Raw genomic sequence first — 18,504 nt, forward strand, 5'->3', positions numbered from 1 at the left:
TGAAATTTCCTTTCTTAAAAAAAAACAAAAAAACGTGTTGGATAGTAAGCTAGCTAAAATGTGATGCCTGTATCAATTTCTAAATACTGTTTGTTGATTGGTTAGTCTCTAATGGAATAAAAATTGTACGATATCTTGTGATTTCACCATGTTGTACGAAATATTACGAGTTGTCATGAGACTGTGTTGGCTCGGAATAAATATGCTTTGTTTAAAAACTGTAAATTAAAAATCTTTGTCAAAATGCTGTTTCCATGTGGCAGCTAGGTACACTGTAATAAGCCTAGTTCTCAGAGGCACATTTTACCTGTTACACTGTTGATACTGTAGATTAAACTATAATCTCCCTGCCTCATCAAATTTACCAACAAGGAGCTAAGCAGTAGCCAATGTGTTCTTACAAGCCAGTGAGGGCTCTTTAAATGATAACCTTTTCCTCCCAGGCAAAAGTTCTTTGGCGGCTTCACGTATGTTGTCTAGCTCTGTGGTGTAGTGATCTGGGCTTTCTCCATTGGAGGTCTCCTTGATGACACTGTACGTGAGGGCCACGCTGTATGTGGGGGGCTTCTCAGAGCGCTGGGCCCCACAATGGCACAGTTTATGGAAGGCGGCGCGGAACTTTTGCGACATGGCATTGTAGATGATGGGGTTGATGGCGCTGTTCATGTAGATGCAGAGACGGCAGAAGAGAAGGAACCAGGTGTCCAGGTAGGCCTCCTTGAGGAAGGAGTTGACCACCACCAGTGTCCGATAGGGCATCCAGAGCAGAGCGAAGAGGATCACCACCACTGCCAGCATCTTTGTCACCTACACCAGCAACAGATAAAATTTAAGATCTCAAATTGGGTTCAATGGGATAGTTCACCCAAAAATGAAAATTCTGTCATCATCATCATGTTGTTTCAAATCCTTATGACTTTCTTTATTTCATGGAACCCAAAAGGAGATGTTATGCAGTATGTTTGTTTCAGTCACTACTCACTTTCAATGCATTTTTTCTATCCAATGAAAGTGAATGGTGACTGAGGCTCATTCTGCCTAACATCTCCTTCATTGTGTTCCATGGAAGAAAGAAAGTCATACAGGTTAGGGGTGACTAAATGGTAACAGAATGTTCATTTTTGGGCAGTGTTGGGTGTAATCTTATAATAAGTAATTAATTACTGTAATCAAATTACTTCTAATAACTTTAGTACAAAAAGTAGTGTAGTGCATTGCATTTCAAATTATTGTAATCAGATTACAGTTGCTGACTTTCAATTAAGTTAATTATTTTTAATTACTTGGGTTACACATATTTCTAAAATAACATTATATATGTAGAAACATATTTAAAACATGAATTACGTTAATATCAGCTGCGGCCCATGTATTTTAAGCCTAGGCCTTCAGTGTGATTCATGCCATTAAGAAAACACAGTTTCACAATGAATAAGACACTGTATGCCTATCATACATTACGTGGCAGTCAACTAATAATACCAAATGACATTTTAAAAACACGTACATGCATGAAAGCCAGAACCAAGGAGGTCTAATACCAAGAAAAAGCTCTCTAATAATATTTGTGATTTAAATTTTGCTTGCAGTCAATTTTGTTTCGTCAGGGTACACGGTTACTTTTTAAAACTTGATCCGACACTGAATGCTCAAGCAGCCTAATTTACAATTAGAAAACTCCTGATGTTGCAATAACAATGCAAAAAGCGCTTACCAATTTGTTTGAAGTGAAAATCAGTCCTCCTTTTCTGTTTAATTAATCAATCGCACGATCATGCAGAACATCTCAGGTTTTTAAATCCATAAGGATCTCTTTCTCAACGGCAATACCAGCAGTGATGACAGCTGACTCGTCAGCAAGATCTTGCGCTCTTCGCTTTCAAATTACGTACATCACTTAAAGCGTGATTGCGTCACTCAAGGCCAGCTAGAAGACCTGGACTGGGACATATCCTAAAGACCACACCCACAAGAACAAATAAATCAATCTGACTGGCTGATGAATCTGGCAATCTGACTTTAGATGTGCATTCATTTGCACTGTTGAGGGATTCTGTGGAAATTCTGAAGGCCTGACGGGGTGGAGCTCAGACTAACACGCAGCTTCAGCTAAGGAGCATGGCTTCAGGCATGCGATTTGTGAAACAGTTGTCACACTTTGCTTGTAAGCATCGAGGAATACATTCTGATTGGATAAACTTTTTGTTTTTTGCTATTCGTTTGTAGATGAATTAGGAGTGGAAAGCGATTGAAAATACATAGGCAAAAAGGTCAATGAGAATGAAAGGATTTATTAGGCATGTTACGCCAGCAGAGAAGGCTTTGCTGGCCCAGAGAAATCGCCACTGGTTAATATGTACATCCGTTTGCATTTCTGTGACAGCTGAAGGGTGTGTGCCCCCCTGATAAGTCAATGAACAAGGAGGAAAGCACATTATTTTGAATTTGTCAAGTGTAAAAAATAGCTTTTATGATAAGTTTTGTAGAAAGTAACTTAAAAGTATTTAGTGATGTGATTACTTTTTAGATCAAATCAGGAAATTTAGTAATTTGATTACAAATTGAATGTAGTAACTAGTAATTTGTAGCAAATTACTTTGTATATAAAATAATCATAAAGTCAGTAATCTGATTACAATTTTAGAGTAGTAATTTGTAGTGGATTATTTTTTTTAGAGTAACTGATGATTTTTTCTTCTACATAAATTATTTCTAAATTATATTCATTTTCTGAGATAAAAATAATCCTAAAAAAACTAAAAGAAAACAAAGATGGATTTACAATCTTCATATTGGAACCACTGATGGCATACAGACCAAGTTGCCTAAATGAGAAAGGTATATTTTGAATTAATGTGTCAGTGAAACCTGGAAAGATGTATTACCATTAATACTTATTACAAAACTTTTCTGTGTTTTTAACACAGCTGGAAAAATACATACAGTTGCAATTGAAATTATTCAACCCCCCCAAGACAGTAAGGATTTACAAAGGTAAGCTTATCTGATGACCCAGAATTTTTAAAGTTTACATCTATATCAGTTGAGTGACACATTCAAAGTCATAGTGTGAATATATAACCTAATATTTCTAAATAGCAGGATTTTTTAAAAATACAGCCATGTCATAATTATTCAACCCGTATTGCATGTAGCTGTTTCTTAAATATGTAAGGCTACACAAGTAATTGTTTTAAAACAAAATTAAGTCATCAATCTGCAATGGCACTTATTTAAGTTTAAAATTGTAAGTTTAGCGCTGTAAGCAAAAATGTATTTCTATGCAAAAAATCTCAAAAGCTAATAGAGGAGATTATTTCATTACACAAGAAAGGTCATGGCTAAAAGTACATTTCCAAGGCACTTCAATTTCCAATAGATAAAGTTGGCAGTACCATTCATACATTTTTTAAATATGGTACAACAGCAACCTTCTTGGGGTGTGGAAGAAAACAAAACTTCACCAAGGGAAATGTTGACTTGAATATTCAAGAAGTAATTAGGAAAGACCTGTGGAGTCCTGGAAGTAGGTTTTATAGACGTATGACACTAAACTGAAAATGAGTTTTAGACCCATGGGTCAGCAGTACGTCTGGAGTAAGATGACAAGGTGATGACAAGAACGACACCATCCCCACAGTAAAGCATGAAGGTGGGTCAAGCCTGTTATGGGGGTGTTTTGCAGCTGCAGGAAACGGCTATCCTGACTATGTGACTGACACCATGGATTCTTTCAGGTATCAGGCCATTTTGGCACGAAAAATGTGATGCCTTCAGTGTGTAAATTGAAGCTCGTGATCACTGGACTTTCCAGCAAGACAATAACGCCAAGGATACATCCAAGTTGTCCAAAATCTGGTTCAGGGATAGGTCGTGGAATGTGCTTAAATGGCCCTTTCAGTCCATCATTAAAATCCCATTGCAAACCTTTGTTGGGATTTCAAGGAAGCAGTGGCAACACAGAAACCAAAGAATGTCAATGAGCTGGAAGCTTTTGCTCATGAGAAATGTGTACAAATTCTAATAGAGAGGTGTCCGAAGCCTGAGAACACTTACCTGAAACATTTATTTGCTGTTATTAAGGATAAAGGATGCTCCACAAATGGTTGACTTTGGGGGTTGAATATTTTTGACATGACATTTGTGGAGAGAATTAGTTATTTTTTTATTTTAAAATTTGGGTAAACTGAACTCTTTGTTCTCAAAATCATTCAAATGTGTACTAAAAACTTACTTTGACTGTTTACTGAGGTTTTAGTTGATGTGTTTTAATTCACATCACCAGAATGTATTGCTGGTCAGGGGGGTTGAATAATTTCGATTGCAACTGTAAATTCAAAAGTGTTATTATTACTTTTTTTTTCTTAATGGGTGACTTAACTTTAATAAGTTAAAATTAAAATAAGCAAAATGATGCCTGCCTTCCCATTAGGAAGAGGCGCCCACGTTAAATCGTGTTTATTTCCATTTCTCAATTAATCTTGACCTTTTGTAACAGAATAAACCTGATTATGGCGGTATTGATGTTGCATTGTTCGCACGGAGGTAGTCAAAAACGTTAACAAACCAAAACCCGTCATAGGTCGCTTATGAAACAGACAAATGTGCAGCTAAATCAAAAGCTTTTTCAAAGGTCATGGGTGGTCAGTTTTCTCCACAGCAAGTTACAACCTGACAGCCAAAGGATACTAAGGCAGCAGCACAACCAAACAAGTACAATTGCCCCAAATTTTTCTGATGGAGTTTGGTTTCACATAACTGCATTTAAACATTCACCTGCTCGAGGATGTGTAAGCTTTCCAACCCATTTCTCAAATAATCACACAAACAAAACGCCTACAGTTGTTGTTTTTTCCCTTGTTAACCGACAACAGTCGTTTTGAGTCTCGCGAATGGAGCGCCTTTAACGCGCGCGATGTAAGCTGATGTAATGTGATGAAACTAACTTGAGAGTTAAAGAATCTCTATAAAAAGGTAACAAAATCAGCACTTTACCTGCCTCCGAGAAGCTACCGTCGTGCAGCTGGAGGAACTCCTGGAGTTAATTGATTTATTGCCCAACGACGACTCCTTTTTCCAGTGCCTTCTACTTTCCTTGGTATCTGACGGGAGTGGGTTGAGGAACAGAATTCTTGCAATCAACCCGTATAAAACTGTCGCTAACAAAAGCGGTACAACGTAGAACACGGCAAAATCTGTGAAATATATCGGCAAATACAGGTTTCTGGACACTTTGTAGGCGCACGTCATTAGGATAACGTTATCGTAAGCCACCTCTTTCGTATCGGAAAGATAAAACCACATAACGCAATATAGGGACGTCAAAACCCAAACGACAACAATGATCTTTTTGGCTCTGGAGAGGGTGCACAGGAATTGCGCTTTTATCGGGTGGCAGATGGCGATGTAGCGCTCAATGGTGAAGGCTGTGATGGAGCAGGAGGACGCGTTGATGCCCAGGTACTGAAAGTAAGTGATGGAGAGGCAACCGGCGTATCCGTAGACCCACTGGCCGAACAGGCTCTCGGTGATATTGGGCAGTCCCGCTGTCGTGAGGACCATGAGGTCGGCAACCGCCAGACTCACCAAGTAGCAGTTAGTTGGGGTGCGCATGTGCTTGGTCGTTAAGACCACAAGAATGACCATCACATTTCCGACAATTCCAATTCCACAAATAAGAATCACTAATAATATGCTTACGAATTTGTATTCGATACTGTAATCAGTCCACGTCGGGAGAGTCGCGTTGGGGAATTGGAATAAAGTGCTGTTCTCCATGCTCCAATCGGCTTTTTTTTCCGCTTTGGTCTTCACTTTTCAAAAGAGAAAAATCCGATGTGCACACAAAAAGGTCATGTTTCAATGTTCCGTTGAATCGCCATAGAAAGGAAATTCCATAAAGTTAAAATGACTCTGTTCAAGATATTCTGCGGGTTTTAATGTTCTTCTGTAGTCAAGCAGCACTTACAGCAGACTTTACACTTCAGGGATGGAAATTAAAATGCATTTAGTGCAAAGCCAAGAATGTGTCCGTGGTAATTTGTGTGATATATAAAAATCCTCTCAGAGGATGACAGAGGTGTTGCTCTGGTATGAACAGGCAGATATGGTCTCACTGAGTCCCCCTGTAACCCTAATAAGAGACCAAGAGCGTCAGGAAGGGCAGGTTATGCAGTGCGTAATGCTGCAACAGGCAAAAGAGGAAGTGTCTCCAACACACACAGTCTGTTCAATTAAACGTTTCTTAGCTAAACTGCCACATTTTCCTATTATAGGCCTATTTCAGATTCTAATTACAGTGTTCCAGTGCAACATGGTGTTTGTTTAAAAGCACTTTGCATATTGTTGTATCAAAATTGATGCTGCTTGCTTTTAGGCTGTTTGTTTCCAGTGTTGTGATAAGGACAAAGATTGATCGGAGCTCAGGAAGGCTGGTCAAGTTAAATTTCACCTGCAGAGGGAGGTTCACACCCAGGAGAGCCAAGTCATTATTGACTCTTGACTGAGTCTATTGTGGATCAGGTCTGTTTGCATCCTCACTAATGCATAGGATGCACTTAAAAGGATTAAATTGTCTGTAATTAATCTTTGGGTTGTTATTGTGCCTTGTTGCATTAACCTACCATAAATAGCCTACCATTAAACAGCTATGAAGTTAAGGAACAAAAATGTTACATATTGTCAATGTGTAAAAAAACAAAAAAAACAAATGGGGGCAAATAAAATACTATTTTGAGAAACTTCATTTGTGCAATTTTTAGCTTTAGGGCTTTAAAGGAATATTCTGGTTTTAATACAGTTTAAGATCAGTTGATTCAATTGATCAGTTTCTAGCATAATGTTGATTACCACAAAATTAATTCAATCTTCTCTATCCTTTTCTTAAAAAACAACAACAAGTTGTAAGTTCCAGTGAGGAACTTACAATGGAAGTGAATGTGGCCAATCTGTAAACATAAAAATGCTCACTTTTTCAAAGTATAGTTACAATGTGTAAACAATATGTGTTTAAACATGATTTTAGTGTGATAAATTCACATACTAACCTTTTTGATGTAAAGTTACTTCCGATTTTACAGATAGGTTTCCACGATGATGTAAAAATTACGATTTAAACAACTGTATAGCTTAAATAATACCGAAGTATGAACTGAAGAATGATTGTAAGTGTCTTTATAATATTATATATTTAACAATTTCTAAACCATCCAAAAATTGGCTCCATTAACTTCCATTGTAAGTGCCTCACTGTAACCTTAATTATTGTATTGAATTTGTATTGAACCCGGAATTTTTCTTTAAGGAGAGCATTTGTTGGGATATTGGAATAATTAGTCTGTTTGTTTTGCAAACTGGTATTTTTTTCCTGTAAGGGTCTTCAATATATTTAGGCTTTTTGCCTTTTACCCAATTAGTTGTTCATTGCTCATTCTCAGTGTGTTGTTAACTGTGTTCTTGTTTATGTGTATATTTTATTTTTGGCAGTTACAAAGAAGGCTGGAGGAACAGAATGATAAAAAAATATAATCATGTTGGTGATAATCTCCTTATAATGGCAGCATTTATCATTGGGTAAGCTTTCCGCTAAATCTGCCTCAAAAGCATGACAGTCTCATTCTTGTCCAAAAAACAAAACAAACAAAAAAAAAAAAACGGATGAATTAAATCATTTTTGACAGCCTTTGTGCTCTAACGAGAATTGACAGATATTTGTGAGGAAAGTTAACAAATGTTCATCACTTTACTGAAAGCTGTCAAATGCATTAAACAGGGTGTTTATTTATTTTTATGTTTATTTGACAAGACAAAATTTTGCACAATGAAAGTCAATACAGGTCCATATGTGCTGCAAGTCACTGGACTTTTCCATTATGAGAAGGTCAGTTGTATTTGTGGAGTGTATGACTCTGTGAGAGGGTGATACCTGATGGCCATAAAGACACTCCTTTATGTGCACATAAAAAAATATAGATCAGTAACATTTCAGTAGAAGGTTCATGCTCTAAAGTGTTTTGTCTGTCTTAGACCTTTGGAAATGTACACAAGGGGATCAAAAGGGAAGCACAATCTGACAGGTCTTTATGATTTATTATTTGTTCTATGGTTCTTGATAGATAATGCATTGTTTGTAGAATTTATTATAAACATAAATTATCTTAATATACTGTAGGTGATCACGCATTAACTTGTGTTGACTGTTTATTTATTTATTTTTATTATTATTATTTATTTATTTGTTTATTTCTTTATTTATTTTGTGCTAAGTGTTCTACTGCCATCTTGTGGACATAATGAATGCCTACAATTTGTTACATCCAAATTAAGATCGCAGAATTCTTCCCCATGTTGGTTACAATGTCGTTTTTTATTTCAAGAAAAATCTGAGATCTATAGAAGCAGCTAATCACATTTCTATTAAACATTGGAAGGATGCTGTTGAACATTTAAAACCTACTTATTGGCAAGGTACTCACAAAACTTGGTCAAATATCATAGTCAAGATATTAAAGAAACTTATTTTGGGAGAAATGACGCCCTAAGACCAGTCCTGTTATATTGTAAATTGTATAGTTTTACATTGTGTTATAAGAGATATTTTTACATCTCGTAATAATTCTTACTTTACATTCTACTTAAACCCTTGAGCAGGAAAAAACAACGTGAACGAGAAAAAATAAAATAAAAATAAAAAATCAGTGGAGAACATTAATCCGTGTATCTTCCGTTCATTTCATTTCCATTTTGAAATCAAAAATCGGTTAACGAAAAACAGGTGTTTTTTTTTTTTTGTTTGTTTGTTTTTGTTTGTTTTTTTAAGTAGAATTATAGCCTTTTTTCTATTTTTTTGTTTCTCATTCTCTCTTCTCAAAACTAAAATTGAAGAAAAAAAAATAATAAAAAAAAATAAAAAAAAATAAACATTTATTTACATAACTCTTCTCATCAACACTTACAAAAGTCACCAGCAGGGGGAGTAAAGATAAAAGACCTAATATAATTTATATTTGACGTGGGGTAAGAGGACGTGACTATTTAGATAATAAATATAGTAAATATGTCATTTGGTGGAAAAACTATTGTTATCATGGTGATTTTAAGAAATACACAGTAAAGGGACTTTTAAGGAGGAAGGAAAGCCCTATTCGGACGGGATTAGTTTACCGGAAGTATGTCTGTATGTTATTACTGCAGATGTCTGTAAATTTACCGTCGATTTGCTTGGGACTTAAGCGATGCCGGCAGAAATCACAGAGATGGGTGTGTCTTCTGCATTTACTATGACAGGCGCTATTATCATTTAATATTCAGATTTGACAATCCATAATTATGTTTTGACTAGTCAAAACTCCAATTTCAGAAATCTGTTGTGCATTTTTGACTACTAGTAATTCATATTTAAGATATCTACAATGCATTTCTGACTAGTCATATTTAACATTTAAGATATCTGCAATGCAACTTTGACCAGCCATTTGTTTCTATAGGACTGCATTGAAAACTATTTTCAGATATCTACAATAGAGTTTTTCCCCAAGTAGAAATTGTTATTAAAGATATATACAATTGATTTATTACTAGTACAAATTATAATTTAAGATATCTCTAATTAAGTTGTTACTAGTAATAAAATTGTAGATATCTGTAATTGAATTATGACAAACTTCCGTGGACATTTCGGGAAATAACAGCCTATAGATGAGTTACAGATAACTGGAAAATTGAATTTACAAAATCTGTATTAAGGTCATTTTTGTAAAACTTAATTTTCCAAATGCACAATGCATAAAAAAATAAAAAAATAAAAAACAAAATAATAAAAAAAAATGTTTTAGTGAATAATTTATCAATTGATAAATAAAATAAATTAAAAGACAAGTTGTTTTTTCGTTTTTTGATTTTAAAACGGATATGGAATGAACAGAAGAGACACGGATTAACATTATCTTTATTCATAATAATAAAACCCCCTGAAAATGATAAACTATACTAATTTTACTCAACTCATTTAAGTTAATTTACAAAATGCCCATCTGTCTGGTCTGGAAGGTATTATTTGGCAAATCTCCCCTCCAGAAAGAGCCAAAGGAGCTCTTATTGCATTGATCAAAGTTGACTTCCTGCAATGGATCATCGCCCAACTTTAACTCTGAAAAGAACATGCAAAGACTTTAAGAGAACTGAGAGATCTGATTATCGACCTGAGAAGCAAGAGTTTATGAATATGTGAGTGTGACAAGCATTCATAAAGACAAGGCTCTGATTTCATCATTTGTTACGGAAATGAAACGAATCATTCACCATCTGCCGGACTCTAATCATTCATTCTCTAATTTAATTTGATTTCAGCAAACTTCAGAATTTAAAACACAAAGATATTGTTCCGCTCTCCATTCTTTACAATGCCAGCAGACCACTCAAAAGCTTGGCAGCTCACATCCAAAGGATTAAATAAAATATCTGGCTGAGACTCAGGACTCTCTAATTTTCGTAATGACAACAGCCTGTTTCTACATCTCACCTTACATGTCTCTCATCCGAAAGGGTTTCTCTGCACAGCCGTGCGCACAATGGGGTCAAACTAGTCATTTTGTTTGCTCTGGTAATGGGCTGTACTGAGAGCCCATTCATATCAGAAAAAAATAGATCTGCTGGGAGGAAGTGATGAGATCGTCCATCCATCCATCCATCCATCCATCCCATAAAACATTTATTCAAATTAAATGTATTCTAATAGTAATATTCATTTGCAAGTGGACCAAGGACAATGAAGCATCGTTCATGTCAATTTAAGTACAGTCTTGACTTGTTTTCAGTAAAAACTTAGATACAGTAATATTCAGCCTGATCTCATGAAAATTAAGTGATTCATTACGTGTATCATGGCTGTACCAAGGTGAAATGTCCACTGTGTGCCTCTAAAACCGAGTTCTACCAAACAGATGAGGTTATTAAGGTTTATGCTCTATTGAGTTTAAAATCAACAAAACCTACCTCCCTACCCTATACCTTAAACGTAAACCTAACTGATAGTAGATGCTGGTACCAAGAGAGAAGGATGGCTGATGAGCGATATAAAAGCCAATACACATAATACAATTTAACAACAGAAAATCAAATGTACACAACATTTCTAAAGTGAAACGAGCACTTATTAAATGCAATATTTCATCAAATTTGCATAAAAAACCTTGAAAACAAAATTGTCGACTATCAATTGACAAATCTATTGATTGATTTTGGAACTGACACAAGGGAAAGTTAACACTTCTGTTAATCGGTCAAGCAAACACTGTTATCGGCCAATGCCGATAATCGCAAAATGGCCAAATATTGGCCGATTAATCGGCCTCACCGATATATCGGTCTATCACTAACTGATAGTGTCATAAAAGCTATGTGAGATAAAAAAAAAGGAAACTGGTGAAGCAACAGCATTATTTTGTGTTGCTTCTAAGACACTTTTGGCTTGTGTGTCGATATGCATGCTCTTCAGGACTCGTACTCCGTTCCTTTGAATCGCAAGTACAGTGCTCAGTTGAAGTACCACAAAGTTTGATCACAATTTAACAAACTTGTAAATGTAGTTGGTTATGTAATGCAACCCTTAAAGGTGCTGTAAGCGATTTTAGCCATTCTGGAATTTCCACAAGTTAAGCCGTTGGGTTAGCCACACCCCCTCTTTCCAAAACCCGGCACTCCAAAGATACCAAATGAGCTTTATTGAGACTGACACCGACCAGAAGCGGTTGTTAAAAACAACAGCAGCAAATAGCGCCCTCAACTGACAACTGATATGAACAACATGATATAAAAATGGAATTAAGCCTCAATAACTCGCTGTAACTACAACACAATGAGAATGCTGAAAGTGTCAGAGACCGTGGCCTGCGGACACATTTTCGTTTGCTGTTTACAGAGTCTAGTGCTGTCAGAAAAATCCTGTGAGATATCTCACGATACTTATTTTATTAATATCTTTCAGGGAGTAGGAAAATATTTTGCATAATGTCCCTTTAAAAAACGCCTACAGCACCTTTAAAATGTATCGTCTAGAAAGTCATGCGCTATAGTAAAAGTGTTAAGATGTCATAAGATAGCACTGTGTGAGGAAGAGAGTGAAAAGTAAATGTTTATAAACTGATAATCTGCCCTTTTTCTCGTGATTTGTTAGAAAGTGAATAGAAATTGCTGTTGTAGCACCTCTAGTGTTCATTTCACCAGGAAACTGCGATACGTACAACAAGGCATGCAAAAATTATTTTTGCAAAAATGTTGGTATAGTAATGTGATTCTATGAGACCATGTTGGTAATATTGATCATTGTTGCCCAGTGCTTTTGTGTTTTTTTTAAATAGTAAATTAAAAACCTTCAAGATAGTAGACTTTGTGATTTAATGGTTTTAAATGGACAGGGAAGAGCTCACATTATGATGCAACAAAAACTCAACATTTTGTTTCCATGGCAAGAGCACGGTGCTAGTGAATCAATATCTTCGATAACCTTCAAGGACTGGATGTTTAATAATTAAAAGAGCTGTCTTCTGTATTTCTGTCTCCATCTCTTGCTTTCTTTCGTCCCCTTGAATCTCTGCATCCTCTCCACAACCCCTAGTGTACATCTCCTATATATACTGCAGTTCTTACTTTCAAACAAAAAACAGGCTTGAGAGTTTAGACCAGTATAACTACCATTTTTTTCTACTTCTAAAGGGATAGTTTACCCAAAAATGAAAATTCTGTCATCCTTTACTCACCTGCATCTTGTTCCAAACACAAATTACTTTTTCTTCCATGGAACACAAGGAAATGATAGGCAGAATGACAGCCTTAATCACCATCCACTTACATGAAAAGGAAAAAAGATGCAATTTTCATTTTTGGGTGAACTATTTTTAGCTTGCATGCAGACAACACTCAAGCTGAGTTCGGAATGCCATACTACACATACTGCTCTTACTACTTCTGCCATATCTATATAGGGATTCATCAACTTCAGGACCAGGGACAGCACCCCCTCTACCTTCTTCGGTTTGCTTACCCAAACCTGATTGCAAGAGGCTCCCCACCTTGCCAAGGGCACAATCTTAAGCTATCTGCCTTTGAGAAATGCCTCTTGTCTCCTCTTTGCCTTACATCCTTTAAAAGCTGTTGTCACAGAGACAAATAAAGAGCTAAGCCTCCTCCAGCATCTGGATCAGTTACACTATGGCCAGCGGGATTTAGTACAGCTCACACTCATTTAGTGTTCCATGGAAAAAGAAAGTCATGCAGTTTTGGAACAACATAAGGGTGAGTATATGATAACATAATTTACATTTTTGGGTGAACTATCCCTTTAACTGTAAAGCTCTTCCGTTGACTTCTGTTGTTTTAAATGTGCTATTAAAATAAACTTGAAACTTAAAAGGTAGAAATGATCTTGTTTTCACTGCCAACCTCATCCAGTTTCAACATATTGCATCAATTTACAACCACATACACACACATACACCTGATGAAAATGTGCTTGAAAGGGCCTATCTTTGATCTTATGATGCAGCACATACAGCAGCAGTTCATACAGCTGAGGATAGTAAAGGAATATGACTGGAAGGAATTTGCTTTTTCTGCAGTGTTGTTCAGTATCCATGTGACTATGCCCTTGTAATCACCTGCTTTAAACATGAAGATAGATTGACAAGTCACAACATGCTTTTATACATTTCAAGATGACTTCATTGGGATCCAAAGGCTCAGTGTTTAAACTTAATTTTGTCCTTGGCAGGGTACACAGTATTGGCACAGATGACAGTATGGAAATCTCATAGGGGCACGCAGCACAACATTAGCTGTGCACTCTTCTGAGATTTCCATCCTGTTGAAAATAGTCCAAATTGACTGCTTCATAGAGCAACTCCACCCATGTTCATGAAGCCAGCAGTGACAGATGGAAATTCATGACTGTGAACCTTGTACTCTCTGAGCTGAGCCTCCACCAGCCTAGGAAATTAATCTCTGGCTGAGTAAACCCAGAGATTATTTAGCAGAGATGGGCCACTTCTATTTAAATGAATGGGAGAAATTGGAACGCTCAACCAAGGAGCTCATGCCCAATGGTCAACGGATGTAGAAAGGAAGTCCCGCCTTACAGTTAAAAGAGCCAATCACCTTTTAGATACAGACATCACAACTTTAGAACGTGCATGCGCTTTAGCTATACATGTTGTTTTTTAGCGTAATATGAGGTAAAGAATCACAATTAATGATTCCAGTATTGTCAGATTTTACTGCTGATTTGAAATATAAACTTTGATCATAATATTGACCAACCGCTTTAGAGATTTTGGTCTTTCTCCATTCAAGTAGATAGGAGCTGCACTGGCATGACTAGAAATAGCCTCCCGAGAGCATTCCAAAGATGGCTGGCAGTGGACTGACTTGCTAGAAAGGCTTTGGTAAGCCCCACTTCTCTGCAGACTCATCTGTTAAATGGGAACTTGCCTGGCCTCCAGCCAAAGACATCCTTTGTATTGGCCAACACAACTGGCACATAGGGAAATCATATTGATTGTATGTTGTTAAGATTAGGGATTATATCTGACTGCACTTTTGGGATTTGATGTAAAAGCTCAAGATTATGTGGATAAGATATTGTGTTTTTTTTTTTTTTTTTTAATAAAATCTTACATCTTCAGCCCTCAGGAACCACAGAAAAGCATACTGTGTTTTCTTATTTTTTTTTTTAGTTTGTATTCTGTAATTAAAGATATGGTAGTCATTAATGTATACAAAATCAGGTAATGGTATTTACAGTATGAAGGTCATTCACACATTGTATTTACAGTATGTTTAAGGTCGTTTTAAAGAATATGAGTTGTAATGGGTTTGGCTCGGGCAGATTAAAAATAGATTATACAGACCTTGCTCAAACTGAACAGTAATCTTCCAAGCTTTAAAAGGAACCCTGGAGCAGATGGTGTGGAATGGGTGTGGTTTAGCACAGTCGCAGCTCCTTACTGGTCAAAGTAGGAAATGTCTCCAGGCTGTAGATTTCACCGGCTGTTCATGCAACAGCGGTGGATTTATCTGTAAAAAATATTACTTTTCGTTCACAAGAACTTCATTTTCCATAGTGCCAATACAATTTTAAACCTCTTATCCTTAACTTGACAACGCTAGAGTGATGCAAATCTGCAACCGGCAGGCGTTTTACGGATTTTACTATGTTGAAGGCATATTTCTTAATATTCATGAGCCATTCGTTCGCCATTGGAAGGATACCAAACAACGTCAGCCAAACCTAATTAATATTCAAGACACAACCCTTCGCCATAGGACTACAACGATGGAACATCGGGACAATCTTATTAATATTTATAAATGGACCATGTTCAACCCCCCCCCCCCCCCGCTTTTATTAAAGTATTGATAAAGGAACAATACAAACAGGAACAATTACCCATATCCACATGGTTCCAAATGAAAGAAAATTACAGGATGTAGTCCTGAATTAAGATACAAAACATAACAAAATAAGTAGGGGGGAAAAAAAAAGAAAAAAAAAAGATAAAAAATGTACTATTGTTATTATTATTATTATGGAAAAACTGTAAAGATCAAGCTAAAGAACAAGACATTTAAATAGGGGCTTTTTAAGTGAAGTTATCAATATAATTTAAAGTGTGATTTTTTTTTATTGATAATACATTTTAAAGGAATATTCCTGGTTCAAGTCAAGCTCAATAGACGGCATTTTTGGCATGATTACCACAAAAACTTTAGACTCGTCCGTCCTATTCTTTAAAAAAAAAAAAAGCAAAAATCGAGGTTACAGTGAGGCACTTACAATGGAAGTGCATGGGGCCAATTTTTGGAGCTCTTACATTAATTCTTCTGTTTAAAATCATGTATTAATTGAGCTGTAAAGTGTTTAAATTGTAATTTTAGGGTTTGTTGACATTACATCGTCATACAATTGGCTATAACGTTACACAGAAAAGGTTAGTAACTGATTTTATCACACTAAAATCTTGTTAACACACATATTGTTTATGTCTTGTGGCTATAATTTTGAAGTATTTTAACGTTTACGGATTGGCCCCATTCACTTCCATTGTAAGTGCCTCACTGTAACCCAGATTTTTTTTTTTTTTTTTTTTTTTTTTTTAAGAAAAGGAGGGGAAAGTCAAAATAAATTTTTGTGGTAAACAATATTATGCCACAAAAACTCTTTCAGAAAACCCATTTCGCCATAGGAAGGTTACCAAACGACGTCAGCATTGCTAAATTAATATTCATGAGAAAAACCTTCGCCATAGTAGGATAAGTAATTTCGCCACCAGGAGCTCAGTTCAGTTTTAAAACGGAGCGTGGGAGGGAGCGCGGCGGAACGAAGCAGCCTGGAGGCCAAAATGTTCGTTGAAGGAGAAGGTATTAATCAGGAAAACATTATTATTATTATTATTATTATTATTATTATTATTATTATTATTATTATTATTATTATTATTATTTAAATACCATACAAATAATTTGTGATGGACTTATACCGAAAGTCGTAGAATATTTGTCCTGTTTGTCTCGCGTTCTCTACGGGATAGTATGTGTGACCTATCGATGTGTGTAAAACGATGCAGCCAAATGGGCACGTGCCAACACTATATAATTTTCGTGTAGTGGTTGAAAACAGTAGATAGATATAGCATTTTGCTGATAACATAACACTTTACGGCTGTGATTATGGTATTGCGTGTTTGCTATAGCAGTGATGATAATAGTCTATGTAGGATTACTTTATTGTCATTCTTTATTATGAGAAGTGCCTACTTCCGCCTGTCTGCGGATTAGCTATGCGTTTTAAAGGGACTTTTAGCTTATCTTGGGTTTTATACTGATTGCTTTGCTAAATGGATGCTGAAGCAGTAGGACAAATCAGAAACTTTAATCGTCTTTCATTACGAGAGGCAAAAGGATTTCGTTCAAAAACAATCATTAACTTTGGCCAGCCCGTAATCGAGAGCACGTGCTATACTACTATAGTTGCTCAAGTATACTGTGTTAATTACTTTCTCGTCTGAGCCCTTTTTCTTTGTGTTAATAGGTATAGTGCGGATGACTTGGTGCGGCGGGGAATTAAAGTGATCCGTGTGGAGTGGATCTGATGGCCTCGGTGGAGTTACTTTACATAGATAAAAGAGGTGGAAGACCCGATCCTCCAGGATTACTGGACTGGTCTTCTAGTCCTCTTCATGTTCACAAGCTGAGCAGATCAGTGGAAGAAGCTTGTCATGGACAGTGCGATTCAGCACCAAGGACGGCGGCTCCACTCAGAGGACAGCATGGCCAGCACCGCCATCATCAGCCCGCAGAGAAGGTCAGAGTGTGCTGCGACGAGGAGCTGGAGACCTCTTTCACTTACGTCGACGAAAACGTCAATCTTCGGCTGGCCACTCCGGACACGAGCGAGAAAAGCCCTCGTCACGCGACGCCGGCGCTCCACGACTCCGCGAGCGAAATCCGTCCCGAGGGGCTTCAGGAGCTATCGCTGATGTCCGACATCGACCTCAGCTCGGAGAGTACGGGGAAATCCGTGGATTACGGATTCATTAGTGCGGTCACGTTCCTCATTACCGGGATCTCGCTCGTGATCATTTCGTACGCGGTCCCAAGGGATGTCAGAGTGAACCCTGACAACGTGTCCGCGCGCGAAATGGAAAGACTCGAGAACGAGAGCGCCAGAATAGGCGCGCACCTGGACAGGTGCGTTATCGCCGGCCTTTGCTTTCTCACTTTGGGCGGCGTGGTGCTATCCACATTGCTAATGATTTCAATGTGGAAGGGTGAGATGTACAGGAGAAAAGCCTTCGCGTATTCCAAGCACTCCACAAAACTCTACGGCTCTATTAACTTAAGAACAAAATCGAGCCCGTGTCGGTCGTCGCCAACATGTAGTTTTGTTGAGGAGGAGAATGGTGATGCCATTAGTTGACTGTACTCTCTAGTCATTTATACCTATAATGCTGACCTAACCAGCATGGCCAAAAAGCTTGTATCTCTGACTATGTAGCAACTGCTTACAGATCCAGAAAAACAGAATATCACATTACAGAGGTCTCAGGCTCCACAAATATACAGCATGGTACTATTTGCATTTACCATAAAGCAAAATACTTTTTGAGAGCAAAATGATGTCTAGCTCATTTGTTGACTTTATGAGCTAAAAATGATGAGAGCAATGTGTCCTAGCAATGAATAAGTAGGCTACACTGATTCAGCAAATGCTCCATTATACGAAATCCTGCTGCTAATACTGACTATCCCGCTGCCTCTTTCTTACATTTTTAGAATCCTGTCAAAACCGAGATATATATATATATATATATATATATATATATATATATATATATATATATATATATATATATATATGCGCACCAACTTCAGCCATTTCATCATGGTGTGCATTTAAATGCTAAAAAAAACATTGCCCCGTGGTACACTGGAAAAATTCCAATATATTCTTGA

At 36.9% G+C, this 18,504-nt stretch overlaps 2 protein-coding genes across 3 annotated transcripts; one reads left to right on the forward strand and one right to left on the reverse strand.

Moving 5' to 3' along the window:
• Positions 1–375: 375 nt before the first annotated feature.
• LOC127454489 (thyrotropin-releasing hormone receptor-like) lies at positions 376–5,921 on the reverse strand. Its single transcript, XM_051721748.1, has 2 exons — positions 4,996–5,921; positions 376–807 (listed from the first exon to the last, which is right to left on the reverse strand). Exons 1-2 carry the CDS (start codon positions 5,776–5,778, stop codon positions 376–378), a joined length of 1,215 nt encoding a protein of 404 aa, XP_051577708.1. The 5' UTR covers positions 5,779–5,921.
• A 10,406-nt stretch (positions 5,922–16,327) lies between these two features.
• On the forward strand, positions 16,328–18,296 carry LOC127454494 (transmembrane protein 74-like). 2 transcript variants are annotated; one of them, XM_051721757.1, is made up of 2 exons: positions 16,328–16,410; positions 17,081–18,296. In XM_051721757.1, exon 2 carries the CDS (start codon positions 17,141–17,143, stop codon positions 17,966–17,968), a length of 828 nt encoding a protein of 275 aa, XP_051577717.1. In that variant the 5' UTR covers positions 16,328–16,410; positions 17,081–17,140; the 3' UTR covers positions 17,969–18,296. The 2 variants fall into 2 exon arrangements, with proteins under 2 accessions (XP_051577717.1, XP_051577718.1); XM_051721758.1 differs by having other exon boundaries at positions 16,353–16,393.
• The last annotated feature ends 208 nt before the right edge of the window (positions 18,297–18,504 follow it).

This window comes from Myxocyprinus asiaticus, chromosome 16, assembly GCF_019703515.2.
Source record: "Myxocyprinus asiaticus isolate MX2 ecotype Aquarium Trade chromosome 16, UBuf_Myxa_2, whole genome shotgun sequence".
In the NCBI taxonomy this organism is placed as follows: domain Eukaryota; kingdom Metazoa; phylum Chordata; class Actinopteri; order Cypriniformes; family Catostomidae; genus Myxocyprinus; species Myxocyprinus asiaticus.

Excerpts from the sequence above, each read along its gene's own strand:
- LOC127454489 (XM_051721748.1), bottom strand. The coding sequence starts at position 5,778 with ATGGAGAACAGCACTTTATTCCAATTCCCCAACGCGACTCTCCCGACG. Across the intron at positions 808-4,995 it reads CGGTAGCTTCTCGGAGGCAG|GTGACAAAGATGCTGGCAGT; the intron begins GTAAAGTGCTGA and ends TTGCTGGTGTAG.
- LOC127454494 (XM_051721757.1), top strand. The coding sequence starts at position 17,141 with ATGGCCTCGGTGGAGTTACTTTACATAGATAAAAGAGGTGGAAGACCC.